The sequence below is a fragment of the Westerdykella ornata genome, assembly GCF_010094085.1.
Source record: "Westerdykella ornata strain CBS 379.55 unplaced genomic scaffold EI97scaffold_2, whole genome shotgun sequence".
NCBI classification, from domain to species: Eukaryota; Fungi; Ascomycota; class Dothideomycetes; order Pleosporales; family Sporormiaceae; genus Westerdykella; species Westerdykella ornata.
Genome location: NW_022986852.1, coordinates 652,103 through 669,784, shown reverse-complemented (window position 1 = coordinate 669,784; position 17,682 = coordinate 652,103). Strand labels below are relative to the sequence as shown.

At 51.5% G+C, this 17,682-nt stretch overlaps 7 protein-coding genes across 7 annotated transcripts; 2 read left to right on the top strand and 5 right to left on the bottom strand.

The window, feature by feature from the left end:
* Window positions 1-663: 663 nt before the first annotated feature.
* Window positions 664-2,251, bottom strand: EI97DRAFT_429854 (DUF602-domain-containing protein). Its single transcript, XM_033797538.1, has one exon. The coding sequence runs from the start codon at window positions 2,007-2,009 to the stop codon at window positions 978-980; it is 1,032 nt and encodes a 343-aa protein (XP_033657633.1). The 5' UTR covers window positions 2,010-2,251; the 3' UTR covers window positions 664-977.
* Window positions 2,252-2,453: 202 nt separating this feature from the next.
* EI97DRAFT_491606 (uncharacterized protein) lies at window positions 2,454-8,049 on the bottom strand. Its single transcript, XM_033802277.1, has 15 exons — window positions 7,981-8,049; window positions 7,748-7,929; window positions 7,605-7,687; window positions 7,173-7,557; window positions 6,962-7,121; window positions 6,764-6,914; window positions 6,651-6,716; window positions 6,465-6,598; window positions 6,179-6,372; window positions 5,356-5,470; window positions 3,934-5,114; window positions 3,779-3,886; window positions 3,192-3,320; window positions 2,986-3,141; window positions 2,454-2,934 (listed from the first exon to the last, which is right to left on the bottom strand). Exons 1-15 carry the CDS (start codon window positions 8,031-8,033, stop codon window positions 2,885-2,887), a joined length of 3,147 nt encoding a protein of 1,048 aa, XP_033657632.1. The 5' UTR covers window positions 8,034-8,049; the 3' UTR covers window positions 2,454-2,884.
* Window positions 8,050-8,063: 14 nt separating this feature from the next.
* EI97DRAFT_390898 (uncharacterized protein) lies at window positions 8,064-10,402 on the bottom strand. Its single transcript, XM_033796229.1, has 4 exons — window positions 10,250-10,402; window positions 8,783-10,136; window positions 8,618-8,717; window positions 8,064-8,563 (listed from the first exon to the last, which is right to left on the bottom strand). The coding sequence occupies exons 1-4, from the start codon at window positions 10,384-10,386 to the stop codon at window positions 8,526-8,528; spliced, it is 1,629 nt and encodes a 542-aa protein (XP_033657631.1). The 5' UTR covers window positions 10,387-10,402; the 3' UTR covers window positions 8,064-8,525.
* Window positions 10,403-10,540: 138 nt separating this feature from the next.
* Window positions 10,541-12,261, top strand: EI97DRAFT_411047 (DNA repair protein Rad9). Its single transcript, XM_033796714.1, has 2 exons — window positions 10,541-10,704; window positions 10,756-12,261. The coding sequence occupies exons 1-2, from the start codon at window positions 10,591-10,593 to the stop codon at window positions 11,929-11,931; spliced, it is 1,290 nt and encodes a 429-aa protein (XP_033657630.1). The 5' UTR covers window positions 10,541-10,590; the 3' UTR covers window positions 11,932-12,261.
* On the bottom strand, window positions 12,063-13,617 carry EI97DRAFT_110499 (RCC1/BLIP-II). The gene has a single exon (XM_033792968.1). It carries the CDS (start codon window positions 13,336-13,338, stop codon window positions 12,193-12,195), a length of 1,146 nt encoding a protein of 381 aa, XP_033657629.1. The 5' UTR covers window positions 13,339-13,617; the 3' UTR covers window positions 12,063-12,192.
* A 117-nt stretch (window positions 13,618-13,734) lies between these two features.
* EI97DRAFT_429849 (ribosomal protein S9) lies at window positions 13,735-14,892 on the top strand. Its single transcript, XM_033797537.1, has 4 exons — window positions 13,735-13,874; window positions 13,955-13,971; window positions 14,040-14,151; window positions 14,270-14,892. Exons 1-4 carry the CDS (start codon window positions 13,826-13,828, stop codon window positions 14,518-14,520), a joined length of 429 nt encoding a protein of 142 aa, XP_033657628.1. The 5' UTR covers window positions 13,735-13,825; the 3' UTR covers window positions 14,521-14,892.
* EI97DRAFT_429848 (chaps-domain-containing protein) lies at window positions 14,833-17,587 on the bottom strand. Its single transcript, XM_033797536.1, has 6 exons — window positions 17,408-17,587; window positions 17,111-17,237; window positions 16,924-17,048; window positions 16,596-16,876; window positions 15,248-16,548; window positions 14,833-15,182 (listed from the first exon to the last, which is right to left on the bottom strand). Exons 1-6 carry the CDS (start codon window positions 17,431-17,433, stop codon window positions 15,015-15,017), a joined length of 2,028 nt encoding a protein of 675 aa, XP_033657627.1. The 5' UTR covers window positions 17,434-17,587; the 3' UTR covers window positions 14,833-15,014.
* Window positions 17,588-17,682: the final 95 nt, after the last annotated feature.

The window sequence follows — 17,682 nt, the reverse complement described above, 5'->3', positions numbered from 1 at the left end:
ATACAATCAGTCAACCCATCTTCATTCAATCTTTCTGTCACCGTGACATCTTCAGATACTATCAAATCTGACAGCTGCTAAGAAGACCTACTAGCAATAACTGTTACTAGGCTAACTTATTTATTAGCTACTAGTAGCTGTAGTTACTATAGTAACTGCCTCCTCCTGTAAAGGAGTTTCTAGTAGAGCGATGGTGCAGTTTTGTAGTTCCGACCCGACGCGTCTCTCTCTGAAACCAATCCTCCCGGTCCCTCTCTTACTAACACCCCAATCCTATGCTCCTCTCCTACTCTAACACACCTGCTACACCAAGAAACTAGTAATCCTAGCCATCTCCTAGTAACTAGCCAACTTCAATTTCCTACTTACTAGGAGCCTACTACTAAGATCCTCAACAGTCTCTTGCTGCTTATATAAGCAGTACATAGGAACAATTACTGCCAGTAGTCCTAACTGTTAGAAACGCTGATGACGGCATTAGACGACCGCAAAGTCGTACAAGAAAAAATGAAAAACGAGGAGAGAGACAGGACGATATAAAGGGGTGAGCTTGCACTCCCGATTTCAGGGAGCTTTTAACTAGACGAAGCAAAAGTTGAACAAGCAACGCAGGCGAGTGAAGATTCATGGGCCAACGAGCAATCCACGCTTCACTAATAAATAGTCTCGTATCTTGGATTCGTCTACATTCATACAAAGGGCAAGGGAATCTACATTCCCATGCTTTTGTATGCCAGCGAACGTGCTTTAGGAAGTCATTCATGGGTATCTATATCACTCGAGCGGTTCCAAGGCGAATTAACTGCACAAAGCTTGGGGGGCTCTTCCTGTTCTCAAAGTCCGTTTGCGAGAACTTCCCATATCATAACGGAACATGCCCCAAAATACCCCATGTATTCAGTCGCACGCGCGAACCCACCTCCTCTCCCCTCGCGGTACGTACTCATGTTAATCAAGCACAACTCGCCTTTCCTCCTTCACTTGTTCCCACCCGCATTCCCAATACTAAAACCCCTCGTCATATAATCTCTACTATTCCCCTGACTCGGCGTCGCACTCCGACTTGAAAACAGACTCTTGACATTGTCGTTCTGTTGCAGTTTCCGCCGCTTGTTGCGTTCTTCCTGCTCTTGGAGGACTTTCCGCGTCAGTGAGGCGGTGGACGCGTTTTTGATGTTGGACAAGTTGGTGGTTGTAGTAGAAGAAGAGGGGTCGGGAGTGTTTCGTTGCTGGTCGGGTTTGGGAGTTGAGGAAGTAGATGGCGTGGATGTGGAGGATGGCTTATCCTTAGAGACGCCGTTCGTAGAGGAGTCGTTGGTAGGTTCTGTGGGTGTGGAGGTAGATTCGCCGTTCGCAGTCTCTTTCTCGGCATGCTTCTTCCGCTTCTTGCTCCCCGGCGCCTTCTTCAGCGCATGTGTGAGCCCCTTCTCCTTCAGCGTCTGGACTCTCAGCGTCAGGTGCGCGATATCCGTCGGCTCAACGGGAAGGATTGGAATGATGTCGTTCGACGCGTACGCCGTGTTGCACTGCAAACACACCTCGCCACTAACCTCCTTGACCACACTCCCCGCAAAAGCATGTCCACACGGCACAAGGTATACAGCCTTGCTCCCCGGCCCAAGCTCCCGCCCCGTAATCGGACAGACCCATTTCTCCGTCCTGCCTGAGCCACCACCAATCTCCTCTTTCCCATCGACGACTTGGAACTTCACTTCCACGACATCTTTCAGACTTTTGACGCGGCCTTGTAAGAACCGCTCCGCTTCCACCTTTTTCGTATCGCCTTCCTCTTGAAGGAGATACTCAATGATAGTCTCCTTGTTATACAACGTCCCCGATGAATCCGAAACTACCGGCTGTGCGAGCGGTTTTCGAGTTATCGGGTCGTGCGTCCAGGCGTAGGCTTGCTGCTCCGTTCGTGCCTCCTTGAGTTGGGTCGTAGAGAGCGCTTTTGCGGCTTCTTTGACAAGTTCGCGGCGAGTGGGGATACTGCCACCATCGTTACCCATGGTGGATTATTGCGAGTTGAGTTGATCGGAGATTGTAGGAGATGTGGTCGGGCGCAGGGTAGAAGTCGCAAGATGCGCAATGGTCGATTGTGAGGGGAGTGCAGTAAGAGTGGCAGTTATGCAATTAGGAGCGGAAGAGGAAGGTCGGTTCCTTTGTTTGACTTGGATTAAGCCTCCAAAGTGGGTTAACGAGGGTGTTTTGCAGCTGTGAGAATGTTGGTTTCTGGTGGCGCTTGTCGTTGGAAGACCTATGCTGGGACCGCCGAAATCCCTATCGATAAGGTTTCAATGTTGCAGCTCAAAGAAATTCACGTGGGTGTCACGTGCCTTGCTCAGACATGCAGGTGTAAACATTTGCACATTGAGTGGTCGGGTCTAGGTGAAGGAAAGCGCAGCAACACATGGATGCGAGATTTCACAGGTCGGTATATACAAAAGATATGTAATATATACTTGATGTATTTCGCACTACTAACTTAACGATTTTTTAATATCAGGGAGCCTTTTTCTCCAGCTCGGTGCCCTAGAGCCGGGTATGCCCGACCTCATTTGTTATGAAAGGAAATGTGACTGGCCCCCACCGTACCCGCAAACGGAAAAGAAAAGACATGATGCCAGTCTAACAAATAAACTCATACTGTCGAAGAGCAGACCCATGCACGGGACACTCTCACTCGGACCTGGGTATCTCCATATTCCTTCAGCGTTGGTCCACTGCGCTGGTGTGCCTGTGTCCGCGAGCGAAAAAGAAATCTATGCCTGAGGAATCCTACGCGGAAAGGAAATTATGTGTTAAGCACTTTCGGGACATATAGTCCACGATGTGATCAGTCGATATGCCGCAATAGAATGCAGTCAATCGATCAAGAGTGCATCTACCATCGGCTGTTGCGAAGGGGAGCAGTGTTGCTTCCAGTCCAAGGGCCTGAGACGGTCAGCATGCTTGCAGTCACGCAAGAACCCGGCTTTGACTTACGGTTACCGCCACCGCGGCCGCCTCCACCGCGGCCACGTCCACCCCATCGGCCGCCGCCTCCACCGCTGTTGTAACGGGCCATCTCATGCAACTTGGGATCAATCGGCTGCTTGGCTTCTTGCAAAATACCCACAAGATCACGAGCCTGCTTAGCGTCTGCATTATCGGTTAGATTTGGACAATCATAAGGTGGGAGTTCAACTTACTGTCAGACGTGAAGAAGGTGATGGCGGTACCCTTGGCACCAGCACGACCCGTTCGCCCAATGCGGTGAACATAGTCTTCCGAATTGTTCGGGTAGTCATAGTTCAGGACATGGGTGATGTTACGAACATCTTAAGAAGTGAAATGTTAGCATCTTGGTAAGCAGATGTATGTGGAACGACGACCAATATGTTGATCGCGTGAAGCTGTAGTATGTTGCGAGCAACTGTCTCTGTGCGCTACGAGATCACGGCATCTAGTCCAATGGGTGAGGCTGAGGTTATCTCCTGGTCCAGGAAACCTTGGAAGAAACTGCGACTGGGGCGAGTCAAAGTATCTCATCACACCTCAGAAGTACCCCGATGATACCTGAGGTTGATGACGGTGAAGAAGTCTTCACCGATAGACCAAGGATCCCTGGTAATCAGTTTCGATAAAACACTTTAAAGCCCTGGACGATGTCATGTGGAAAATGGAAGCGAGCGCACGAGACGTATCAAGCAGAGCACCTTTACAGAACACGCAGTAAGACATATTTTGGGGAGGAGGGAAGGGAAGGGTGGGGTGGGAGGGGGTTTTGCAGTCATACCAATGCCACGGGAAGCCACATCGGTGGCAACCATGATCGGACTCTTTCCGGTCTTGAACTCGTTCAATACCCAGTCACGTTCGTTTTGTTGCTTGTCACCATGAATGGCTGTAACAGGTTAGCTAATCGCTTTTGCAAAAGGAAGGTTCACGTACACAATGCAGGCCATCCATCTTGGCGGAGGAATCGAGTGATGTCGTCGGCGACACGTTTCGTGCCCGTAAAGATCAATACCTTGTTATTCTTGTCGTCCATGATCGTCTCCAGATGTTTGGCCATCCTGTCACGCTTCTCGAACTCTGAAACAACTTCTACAATCTGCTGGATACGGTGATTAGCAGCCAGATCCATCGACCCGATGTTGACCTGGATGAAATCGTGTTGGAAGTCAGCAGCCAACTGTCGGACCTCCTTGGGCCATGTTGCGGACCACATGCAAGTCTGACGGTCAGGGCGAATTTGGCTGATGATCTTGCGGATTTGCGGCTCAAAACCCATGTCCAGCATACGGTCTGCCTCATCAAGCACCAAGTAAGTGACACGGCGCAAGTTGGTCTTGCCAGCCTCCAACATATCGATAAGCCGTCCCGGAGTGGCAATGCAGACTTCGACACCTCTGGCGAGGTCGCGGATTTGGGGGCCTTTCGGCACTCCGCCGTAGACGCAGGTATTTCGGATACGAGAAGACTTTCCAAATTTGCTGATTTCCTGCTGAATCTGGACAGCCAACTCGCGAGTCGGCGCCAGGATGAGAACAATGGGTCCATCACCGGGAGCGAGGAGCGGCTGCGCGTTGATGTGAACGATGGCGGGAAGGCAGTACGTCAGGGTCTTCCCGGAACCGGTCTCTGCAATACCAACGACGTCGCGCCCGGACAAAGCCATCGGCCAACCCTGCGACTGAATGGCGGTAGGCTTGGCGAATCCTTGTGCCTTGACTTCATTCATGACGTATCCTGGAAAACCGGCTTCATCGAAGGTTGTAACGGGTTTGGGGACGTCCCTGCCGAACACCGTGATTTGATGCTCCTTGCGGAACGCGTCAACCTCAGCTTGTGTACGACGAGCTACCGCCTCATCCTCCTTGTAGAAAGACTTTTCGAACTTGGGCAGGGCATCGAGATCTGAACGGATGTCAGCAGGTTTAGTCGACAAATGCGGAGCATTGTACGCACCCCAATGTTGCTCTTTCAAGCCTGATCCGAGGGCTCCCATGCGGTCACCGCCACCGCGCATGTCGCCGCCATAACCGCCTCCCCCGTAACCGCCGCCATTGCTGTATCCGTGGGAATATCCGCCGCTACCTCCATAACCGTTGGAGCTACCGCCACCGTATCTGTTGTTAAGTTAGCATAATTGTACAGGAGTCAAGAAGCTGTGAAGGTAAGTCTACGTTAACACCCGGACATCTACCGTCGCAGCCTGCGTTCGATGCGCAAAGATGCGTACCGAATGTGGTGGATAGACCGCTGGAAGAGTCCTGTGTGTAGACCTGGGGTAAGAAAGGAAACGCGGATGAGAAGGGCAGCCAAAATAACCATGCTACTGATGCCTGGGACATTGGGTATTTCTCATACCCATACGAAGCATACTGATTGTAGTCGTACTGGTAGTTGGCTGCACCATATCCACCGCTCGAGGTGCCGTACCCGTTCGAGTAGCCGTTGCTGCCGCCGCGCGATCCATAGCCGCCTCCGTAGGACATTGTGTCGTTTCAGAAAGAATCTGACAAAGAACAAACTAGGAAGATTTTAAGGAGGGAAAAAGGTCGGCTCCGCGACCAAGTTTCGGATGATCGAGATACGGGAAGCGATGGAATTAAGTCGCTGTGTGAAATGCAGCGATTTGGATGAAGAAGGGAGAGTGGATGGAGGGTGCAGAGTGGAGGGAGAAGTGATGAAGTAGTTTTGCCTCGCCTCTGCGCTTTCCAGAAATTTTAGAGCGCCAAGGCGCTAGCCCCATTTTGCCACCAAGGGGCCGAGTGGCGCTGTGGCCACGCCTCGCCGACTGCCGCAAGCTTGTTGACGACGTCGACGGCTCCCGGCCAACATGAATTCGTACAAGAAAGTCGGCCGTTGCCATATGATTGAGGTTTTATTATACTTGTCAGTTCATAGTAGCCACACTCATGCTAACTCCCGGATCCGAGCGACGCCACAGATCTATCTTGCTACATTCGATCCTCTCATTCCCATATCCCAAAATCCCCTCTCCATCTGCTTTGAATCAGCTGCAAAGGCTTAATAGGGGTCGATTTTAGGAACTTACCTTTGTAGCATGGATGAATATATGCGCCAGCTCATCGATCCGTGACACCGCCTGCTTCACAGCCGCCTTCTCAATGAGTTCTATCCATCAATCAGCACCACAGTCATTTAAAAAGAAACTCCGGGATCCTACCCGAACCCAGTCTCATAGCCTCGCAATACTCGTCGGAGACGTATGTCTCGATCCATTTCCAATATCTGCTCTCTCGAGCCGTCTTGGGGTCGTCATACAATCTGCGAGCAATCCTGCCGTAGCCGATGAGGCAGGGCAGTAGCGCAACCTGAAGTGCCAACCAGTCTTCTGAATGTCCAGCGTCGAGCACATATCTGTATTACATCAATATGGCGGCATGATCATGGAAATAGAGAGCAGTACCTCGTATATGCCGTACATGCTGACGCCTCCTTAGCAAATGAACTTGAGAACTGGGTTTGGCATCATACCTTGATCCTCCTCATGACTCTCGATATCTGCAATCGATAAACCATATTCTTTGCAAATTTCAATGTGGAGTTTGATCTCCTCTTGTATATTCACTATCTGTTGGGCCGACTGTAACTCCAAGTTCAGATTTCCTCATGTCGCACGCGTGAAGCTGACTTACGCGACCTATGTCAAGCATCGTCTTTGCTTTGTACGAAGCCAATGCATTGGCACGAGCGAACTGAATCTAGCACACGTGAGCGCTTATACTGGACCCACTAACGGGACACTGACGAGGAATAGGTAGTCTTGGATCAAGTAGTACTTGAAGTTCTCTTCTGGCAGAGTGCCATTCCCCAACTGCCGCACGAACTCATGCTCCGTGTAGTCCTTCCAGGGGCCTCGGACATCTGCTCGTTCTATGAGGTAGTCGATGAAACCGTCGCTTTACCAACTTAGTAGCAGAAAGGCGCGATGAGGCCGAAAACTCACGGGACAAAAGGCAAGGTGTAGGTAGAGTGGAAGTGGTTGATAGGCCCGCTGCCCTTCCCAATGTCTTCGCTCGCTTTGATACCAGCCTCGACATATTTGTTCGCTTTCCTGACTGACTCAGCCATTCCCATCCCCGAAGCTAGGTTGGATGCAATGGCAGCTGAACGAGTTAGCACAACTACCTGTCCATCTCTGAAATTGAGGAACTTACAAGCTAGGGAGCATCCGGTGCCGTGTGTATTCTTTGATGTTAGGTAATCGGTCTCCATGAGAGTGGCTTCTCCCTCCCCATAGAGAACATTCAGAACAATTCTGTGTTCCGCTGCATTCTTCGATACGCGCCTGTCTTTGGTTAACGGCAGGTGCCCACCTTTGAGGAGAACATATTTGGGCCCCAGCTGTTGGAGAGCTCTAGCAAGCTGTACGATACTGTCGACGCCTTCTGGTTCTTCGAAGGGCACCCCAGCCGTCTTCAGGAGTAGCCTTGCTTCAGGCAAGTTTGGGGTGAGAATTGTCGTAAGCGGGAGCAGTTCACTTATCAGTGTCTCGATGGCGTGTTCGGGCAAGAGATGTGAGCCACTCGTTGATACCATAACCTGTATTGTTAGATTGTGTGTTGAAGGCGGACGAGAAACTGATGTACTGGATCTACAACAGACACTTGAACATGATGCCTGCGAAAGCTGTCCGCAACCACTCGAATAGCATCAGCGGATGCCAGCATCCCTGAAGTTTGAAAGTTAGTCACCACTTCAGGGGCAATAGTGCTGAGCTGCCGAATCGGACCTGTCTTGACCACATCGATCCCAATGTCATCGATGCAAGCATCAACCTGTTTTCGGAGAAACTCAGGGGGTGTATAGTGAATATCATAGACACCCTGTGTATTCTGAGCCGTTAGGGCGGTTGTAGCGGTCATCGCATAGCAGCCATGCGCCGCTATGACTTTTTGGTCAGCCTCAAGGCCACTTAACCGTTAGCTATATTCGTTCAAACTTTATAATGCAACGAGAACTCACGCTCCACCAGAGCTGTCCGACCCAGCAATCACCAATACGCGCTTAGGAGTCATGTGTTGGATGTACAAGTCGATGCGGTTCTCGGCGAAATTCTTTGTAGACCCCACCGCACCTCACAAGCGAACCCACGTCATATGCATATGCTGCCCTCGAATGGACGTCGACTTCTCCTGTCCACCAAGCGTAACCATGCCTTATTTGTGGAGACAACTTCAGAAAAGGTACGACCGCAGGTTATAAAAGCTTTATACGTTATCAAAGGACCCGTTTCCAAATTTGCGATCTTCAATGGCAGGGAGAGCCAGTTGCTCAGCACACTCACTCTACTACCAGCCGCCGGGACAGAAAAATGGGAAGTCAGGTCCTGCGCTTGAGTCAAACTTCGACAGAATGGGGCTCACGTAATTACAGAGTTTCATATATTCTGCATTCCCAATTCACCGAACCTGCAGGAAATAAACCAATGTCGAGCGGTCTCTCCTAGATACCAAGGCATTTGGAAACCTAGGGTTGTTATCTATAAGAGCCCTGCAAACACGTCTTAATCAATCCGAATCGGTCTCAAACTCAGAGACGTTAGGATCTAGTGTATCTACAGTTAGCTTTCTCGGTTTAGTGGTAACATCGTGGAGCCTACCTCTGAATGGGGTGTATTCCAAGCTGCCGCCGACCTGTGAGGCAAGGTTGTTCCGTATTATAGTAATTTCCTCGTCGGAAAGTAGAGTGTCGGGATCCGCCTACATGATGCCACAGGTAAGTACCTGTCGGTGTAGACCACGATGGGTAGGGCTAGGAAACGTACCATGTCAATCATAACGCGGATGCCTCGATTTCCAGGCCCAAGGCAAGTCCCAAAGTTGAGCAGGCCCTCGAAGGTAAATCTCGAGATTCCTGAAAACGCAACGCTCCTCAAGTTCCTCAATTTCGCCACGCTTTCCAAGGTGATGTCGTTCATCTCCATTCCGGTAACGTACAGATCTTCGAGATGAGAAAGGTTTTCAATGATGGAGATGATGTGCTCATCATGAAGAATCTCTATCATCAGAACTAATTTGAGACTCCGTAGCTCAGTCAGTTGCTTCAACGAGTCGACCAAGGCGTCCACGTCGTCCCGGAACATTCCTTCTGTGTCGCCATTGAGAGAGAGAAACTGTAGGGAGGCACGCTTATTAACCAGTGCCTGGTGGAAAACCCGGGAGTCTCTCAAAATGTACCAGTCAATGTCGAGCCGCCTCAACTGTATGTCGTCCTGCAACAAGACGGGAGTGGCAACAATGGAAGCTAAGGGGAATTTGACGAAGCTTAGGTTCCGGAGATTCTTACACTTCTTGAGCCACTCGCTAATTTCGGAAGCCTTCTTCTGGGTAAAGTCCAGGTGGGTCCGGCTGTCTGAGTCCTCAATGCGCAATGACTCAAGGCCGGTACACCTGCTCAGAATTGACAGATGCTGCAGGGCCTCTGAAGAGACACAGAGCCGTAAGTCTTTTAGAGACTCACCATGAGCGTTGAGTGCTGCAAAGGTTTCAGCTCCTGCCTCAATATCTCCTATGTTCTCAAACATTTCCAAGGACTGTTGGGGGAGTGACTCAAGGAAACGCGCCAGATTACGATCGTGATCACCACCCGAGGGCGATTTGGTGTAGATGCTGAGTGAATTAAAGTGTGGACAATTCTGAGATATCGCTGCATCAACACCCTCGTCCTCCAGAGGGCTCAGGTCGTATAACTCCAAAGAGTGGAGCCGCGGTAACCTTGGGGCCCATCGAACTAGGGCATGGGAATCCAGCTGTCCACTAATGGTCTCAAGCATAGGAGTGTGCTGAGTCACCACTTCTCCCACGAAGTCGATGATAGCTGCTAAATCGAGTCGTGCACGCCGCCTGGTGTCTCCCGTTGTCAAGTGAAACCGAACCATGGGCCCTGAAAAGAACTCCGTTGATACGTTTGCTCGAAAGTGGTCATCCTCGAAAAGGTTCCGCAGATCGCGAAGATCCAGCACTCTTATATAACGACAATATGGAAATAATGTCGCCTCCAGGGCCGATGCAATAATCGACTTCCACAATATAGACCATTTTTGGGTCAGCAGCTGCTTTGTGGATATGAGGATGGTCTCATCGTCTCCCCCGCCGCGGACAGGAGCCAAATGATGTGAGCTGTAGTGCTGTTAGAATGGAGTAGCAATGATCCAAAAAAGTAAATAAGGGATAATATTCTCGTGATCACCACCAAACCGAAAGGACCCGGGATTTCTCCAGGTTATGCATACCGATAAAGGTGTGTTAATGCGGGTACCGCAAAACCACGACTAGCGCATGCGCAATTGAAGAGGGTGTCGAACTGCTCCTGTGAAGCAAGCTCTTCACACAGCAAATGCAATACATCATCCGGAAGAGTAATTGCCATAACGAATACGGTATCGATTTGTTTTGGGTAGGGTCTGAGATGCTTCGAGATCAAGTGTTGTCGAGCGGAAGAAGGCGCTAGTCCCTTTCTGGAAAGGACGCGAAAGAGTGCTTGACGCGATGCACGTCCCAACTACATGCTCCCACTCTATCACCCAGCCCTCAAAGGCCGGATGGAACGATATGCTCTCGACGATGAGACGTGATGGTCGTTCTCAACTTTACTCTGACCCCTGAGGCGGCGGCTAAGGTCCACGATATACTCATATGCCTTGCGAAATTCAGCGACACGGTGGCAATTGAAGCGCGTCGTGAACGTGTAGGTACATAATCTTGCCGTTTCTAGTCCTTACTCTTATCGGCTCGTTAGTTCACGTTTACTGCCCTTAACTCCTCCAAATCCGCATATGCTGCCTTGACTCTGGACGGAAATCAATTCTTTGCCAGCTATGAGTTTCTCTCAAGCCATGGAGGTTCCGATGGTCGATTCACATGTAGCATGTACGCCAAGGCGTTGCTTTCCGTCTTCAAAGCCCGCTTGAACGATCCTCTCAGAAGAGATGGAGCAATCGATCGATGCGAAGTCAGCATCCAGGATAGACCGGATGCTACTCAATGTCGTTTCATTGTCAAGATGGTCTGCGACCAAGGTGTCATCAAGACATACAAACTGACGTACGAAGCGGTCGATGTTATGCATGCACTCTTTGACCGCAATGCAGCAAAGAATAGATGGTCTATGCACTCGAGTGCGATGAAAGAGTACATTGAGTACTTCGGCCCAAGGAATGAGTTACTCGATATCGTTGCCGGACAGGACGGTCGAGCCATTTTCAAGACATATACGGATAAACTACAGAGTGGAAAGGATATCTTGAAGCATAGCCTCTCCACTGCTGTTGCAGTGAACACTGGGGATTTCGAAGAATTTAAGGTGGACTCCGGACTCCACATTGTCATTAGCGCTAAGGACTTCAAAGCCATCGTCGCCCACGCGGTTACGTTGAAAACCAATCTCAAAGCATATTACTCGCAGCCGACCCGGCCGCTGCAGTTCAGTTATGGGAGTGACGGTGTGCTGTGCGAGTTCACTCTCATGACTTCCGGAGACTACGACGCCAGTGCGAATGCAACGCCAGCTCCTCAGCAGATTCCTAGCAGAACAGCATCCCAAGCGCAGTCTGCCGCAACTGAAAGGATAGAGGACAGAAGTATCAGGTCTGAAATGCCTCCTCCAGTTGAACCAGCGTCGCGCGCCGAGCCACGCCGGCGCATCCCAGGTTCGCGGAAAGAAACGACACCGAAGCCTCCTCAACCAGGGTCGCAGGGTCTCTTTGTCAGCCAAGATGATGAAGATGCTCGTTGGGAGCCTGTTGACTATAACAATGAGGAGGAAACATTGGGTTGGGATGCCAGTGCAGAGCATGACGCTGCATTGTTTCCCACCTTTCGCGATAATGCCAGCCTGTCACGAACGGAGACGGCTGAGAGCAATGATGCTGTCGCCCCGACCCAAAGGGTATCGCAGATCAAAGGGCTTTGGTAGAGAGTGATAGATCCATAAGTGGGTGGAGTTTCCTGGCGTGAGCCTTGGTGTAGACACGCAGTCAGTTATGACTAACCTCACTTCCAAACCAAATATGGTACTGCCGGAGAATCGAGCTTCGACGTATCACTTGCTGATCTCATGGCAAGTATCTCTGATGCAATCGAACTTCCTAAAACGCCTTCAAGGTCTTCAAGGTGTCGAGATGCGTTGAGGGGTATCAAACAGCCAGCATTGTATGCATACTCCTCACCCAGAGTCTCAGCTGCCGTCACCGTCCTTAACCACTACAAAACTTGTAGAGTAACCGGCTCCAATCTGAACTACCTCCCCATCGAATTCCATCTCATTGAATTGGCCCGTGACATATCCCCTGCTCAGCGGCTTTTTCAACCCCTCAGTGTTCCCACAATTCCCATGCACTGCCCACCCCCAAGCCAACACCGTGTTCTTCTCCGTCAAAGCAATTACATGGTCCGAGCCCGTAGCTATGTTCTTCAGCTTTGGCAAGTTCGGCGGTACCAGTTCCCAGAGATTTGATTTCCCCCACGCCATTAGTGTTCCATCCTCAAGTAAGACAAAGATAGCATTCCACGTTGCGCCAATTTCCTTCCAACCTTTGACGCTTTCCGGTTTCTTCGATTGAATGCCGTGCTTGTCATCGCCCAAGACGATATGCTCGCCGGACGCAGGGTTACCGACTAGGTAGGTGAAGTTTTGCCCGCACACCACTTTTCGAGCCGGGAACGGGATATCTTCAATTCGAGAGGGTGTTGAGTAGTGGGTAAGGTCTGTCTTGCCTAGTTGGCCACTCCGTGCTCTTCCCCAGCCGTAGACGCTGCCATCTTCCAGTACGGCGAGATAGTGATACATTCCAGCAGCGAAGTCGATTGCGGGTCCCGGCAGCGTAGTTGGTAAGACGTCCAACACCCTTTCAAGCCTTTCGCTGCGTATTGAGCCGGATACAGAGTAGCTATCGACCCGATCTCCTCGTCCAAGCTCGCCATGGAGGGAGCGGCCTTCAGTATATACGCCTGAATTTACAATGCCTGTCGTGCTATGTCTGATGGGAGTCAATATATAAGCCGAAGACTCCCATGCTGCGGCACAGAATGCAACGTCAAGATGAAGGTCCTTAAACTCCACAATCCTGCCGCTGTTCTCGTCTTCATCTTCCAACGGTGCTTGACTTCCCAGCTGTCCACTTCGGTCAAGGCCAGCCCCGTACACTGCACCGGATGCTGTGAGTATCAACGTGTGATTGCCACCACCGCGTATTGCCTTGTATCCATGGTCGCATGGGGGCATCTTGGGGGCTTTTGTGGGCGTGTGGAGTTTGTCGCTCACGGTTCCTACGCCGAGTTGGCCTTCGCCGTTGCTGCCGAAGGCATAGAGAGAATAGGACATCGTTGGAGGCAACTTCCCGGATGCGAGAGCACTGTTGCGGAAGAATGGATCTCCTTCAAACTTTGCACTCGAGTTTCACAGGGTAACCATCCAGTTCTCAGATATGAGGGATCGGATGCCGATTCTTGATCTCTTGGGCTGGGAACCATCAACACTGATGTGTGGCCAATGATCACGACCGCATGATATCTTAATCAACCCATTCCAGTCGGATTCACAAGTCCTGTCACTCGTGCAAGTGGCTATAGTATATAGGCATGCCCAGGTGTCTGTATCAACATAAGCGATGTCTTCGTTTCCACACCTGCAGGTCTGTCCTGACGCACGAGCCACCAATGACCCTAACCCTAAAGAAGTCTAGCGTAACACACACACGAATTCTGAGCATCTCAAACGACCTACCTCACTTCAGACCACGACGACTGTCCTCGCAACCAACGGCCCTCCGTCCACCGCACGATCCCAGGATAGAATCCAGCCGCACAATATGGCTACTCAGAGCGTGCAATGCTTCGGCAAAAAGAAGACGGCGACTGGTATGTGCCTGAATCTCGCTCCTGGGATTCTCCCACCGCGAATTTTCGCATCAATGAATGCTAACGGAATTGTCCCACAGCCGTCGCCCACTGCAAGGTACGCCGTCACGAACGCGATTCGATCCCGCACGCAGAGACGCAGTATACTAAACGATAACTGAATAGGCGGGCAAGGGCCTTATCAAGGTCAACGGAAGGCCTCTGGAGCTGGTGCAGCCCGAGATCCTCCGCTTCAAGGTCTACGAGCCCATCCTGATCCTCGGTCTTGACAAGTTCGGTACGCCTCATCGTTTCCCATACAATCCCTCAAGACCTCTCCCATCTGGACCTCTATATCCGTCTACCCATACTTGAATATCTTTGTCTCTGGGTGATAGTTCTGACGAATGACACAGCCAACGTTGACATCCGGGTCCGCGTCTCCGGCGGTGGTCACACCTCCCAAATCTACGCCATCCGCCAAGCCATCGCCAAATCCATCATCGCCTACTACCAGAAATACGTCGACGAGCACTCCAAGAACCAGCTGAAGCAGGCCCTCGTCCAGTACGACCGTACGCTCCTCGTCGCTGACAACAGGCGGTGCGAACCCAAGAAGTTCGGCGGTCCCGGTGCCCGCGCACGGTACCAGAAATCGTACCGTTAAACGGTGGGCTTTTTGGAAGGGGGAGTTTTACAAGCGTCTGGGGGTGGAAGTGGAGGCATGGCGCGGGTGCGGAAAAGGCACATGGAGGCATGGAGTGGTGTTTATCATGGGCTTTTTATGGGTCTCATGGGTCTCTATCTTCCGGGTTTCAAACAACTTCATGCTGAGCGTTGGCGGGATAGTGTCGCGGCCTGAATGATCGGCCATGTAAAAACGAATACATTGGCTGCATGACACACGACATATCTCGAAGATATGATATCTAGGATCCTTTGGAGTGTCGTTGCTTGCCACCAAGGGATGCAGTGCAAGTTCCAGAATCCATGTTCATTATTCGCTCACCATTGCCAAGAATACAGAGAGAATACGGCAAACAGCATGCTATTAGTATCTGTGACATAAAAGTGGTATCACCTCCTTGCGAAAGCCATCAAATCAGAATATGAGGCCGCGATGCCCTTCTCTAATATGCATCTCAACACTTAGTCACTCATTCAACCATCGCTTCCACTACTCCTGAACGCCGCACAGAGTGCTGCATACTGATGCGTCAGGTCCAGCACATGCTGTGGCAAGCTCGTTCCCTGAATGATACTCCGGATCTTGACCGCGCCTTCCTCCTCGATGAGTTTCCGGATGGTATACAGTAGAGACGGCGAGAACTACATCTTGTTAGCACGCCTTGTCCACAGCCTCTGATGGTGAGGGTATAATCGTGGTGACGAACCTCTGAATACCACCGATACTGCCACGTAACCAGCTTGATCAACGCGCCACACACCTCCCTGATATCATGCCTCCTTTCCCCCAGCTTAAGCACCCCCTTCATCGCCTTCGGGCTGAACCGCACTTGGAGACAGTTCTCGTAGGCCTCTACCGCTTCATCCAGATGGTGCAGTCTCTCCGCCAACTCACCCAGAATCTCCCACTCCTCGGGCGACTTCTTGTACACGAGCTGCTGTTGGCGGCACTGCGCCATCTCGGTTCGCCAGATCGTGTACACGCGGAGGTCCTCGTAGAGGACCATGAAGAGGTTGTCGAGCCAGCGTTCGCAGAGCCGCTTGTTGTGGAAGTGCGTGTAGTTGGGGGTGGATTCGGGTTCGTCGCTGCCGCCGGCTTTGACGACTTCGGAAGCGACCGTGTGGCCGGGTTTTTCTATTGATTCGCCTGCTGCTGCAGACGAAGCTTCTTTGTCGACTTTAGTGCCATCTTCCGACCCGGAGACCTCCTCAGGCTCGCCATGGCCATTGGTGGTAGGGGTGGAGGAGCGCAGGGCGGTTGTGCTGGCGTTGGGATTCTGCGTGACGTGCTGCTTTTCGTGCCGGTACTCCTCTTCCATAACAAACACTTGGCTACGTACACGGAGGAGCTGATCCCAACCGATCTTCTTCGTTATCTCGGTGAGCAGATTGTATGCTTTCAGAAAGGTGCCCTTGAATCCTGCGGCATGCAGTTTACGCAACGTTGGATGCACGAGTTCCATATCATCCATATTAGCGTCTTCAATCTCATCGCACATAGCCTCAGGCATGATGGGCAAGAAGACTTTCTGGGGTTCCGGCATCCGCGGAGCGTCCTTATCTTGGTACGTAAACATTGGACAGGAGTTCAATGTCAGAAGCGCGAGATCCCACTGCTCAAGGCTGACGTAGATTTCCGCCAGTCTCGCCCAGGTGCCGAACTCACTCGGTGCAGATATGACACTCCTTTTGGCGATCTCGAGTGCCAGGTCGCTACGACCCTTCTTGTTGCAGAAGTCGGCCTGGCAGTCCAGCAGGGAGTAGTCCATCGGAAGCTCTTGTATTGCGTCATGCAATAGTTGGACGGCCTTGACTTCCTCGTCAGCCTCAATGTAGACACGGGCAAGAAGTGACGAGATCTCCGTATCCCGGGTCCGCAGCTTCTCGAATAGGTTGATTCCGGAGGCATATCTGCCGGTGGTATGGATGTAATTCAAGAGTCCCGTGGTAAGATGATTGGAGACAAGATTGGGCACTTGAATCTCGGGATCGGATCCAAGCTGCCATCCTGAATCTTGTCAGCGTGTCGAGCGTCGAGTTTCACGGTGAGATTACCATTAAAGAATAACCGTTCAGCGGCCTCTAGGAACTTGTGTTCGCTCTCTGTAGTGGTTATGGGATTGAATCTTCGCACGCCCACGATTTTCTTTATTGTGTCTCCGGAACCATCGTCTGCATACGAATACGCGCGAAGCACGCTGCACAGGTACGTCTCCAGCCACAAATCATCGGTTGCCACTCGTTTCTCTCCACGTTCGTCTATGCAGTAACTCTCCACGGTTCCTGGAATATAGACCTGGACGCGCATGTCCAACCTGGAGAACGCATTGTAACAGCTGCCTTTGTCAGTTGTCGCCGATCGATATGGGGAGTTCGGGCGCACCAGTATAGACCAGAGACGACCTTGTGTTGTTTATCGTGGGGGGAGTAGGTGAGGGTGTTTATGTACGCAGCTAGACTCGCAGAGGATGAGGCGTCTATTCCCGTAACATGATGGTAGACTCCAACCTAGATCCTTATTCAGCGCTTTCCCAGAAGCCACAGGCTCGCTTGGTTGTATGCGGCCGTACCTGTTTGTTGGGTGATTTGATGGGCTGTTTGATAAGGTGGACGAGGTCGGGTGGGCCTAGCTCACGCAGACTCTGTAGGGACTCGGCGCGAGCCTCAATCGAAGAAAGGAGTTCATCTTCATAGATCCTGTACTCGAGCTTTGATCAGCCTGCAATGAAGACATTCGGGGGCATCGCATCAGCTTGGCACATATGATAATCAAGGTAGCTATCAATCGCCGAGGCATCCGCAACGAAGGACTCGAGACTCCCTGCGCATTCATGGGGTTGTTGGGAGCTCGATAGACGGGGACGTACTCTGGTACTGCGGGAGCGGTCACCATTGCTCTGATTGCGCCCGACGTCGGCGAGACGTGATGGCTGCAATGGGATGAAAGCAAAGAGGGCCTATTTCTGCAAGCCGGCGGTAGGCCAACAGAGCCGGTGAATTTATGGAAGGTGGATTAGCTGAGCGCTGGATACAAAATGGGAGCGTGGTGTTGACTTGGAGAAAGCACGGCCGCGGCAGCACGGACAAGGCGGCAGGGGCCAGGGGTGCGCGGCAGGGGACCAGGGAGAGATGCTGTCATGAG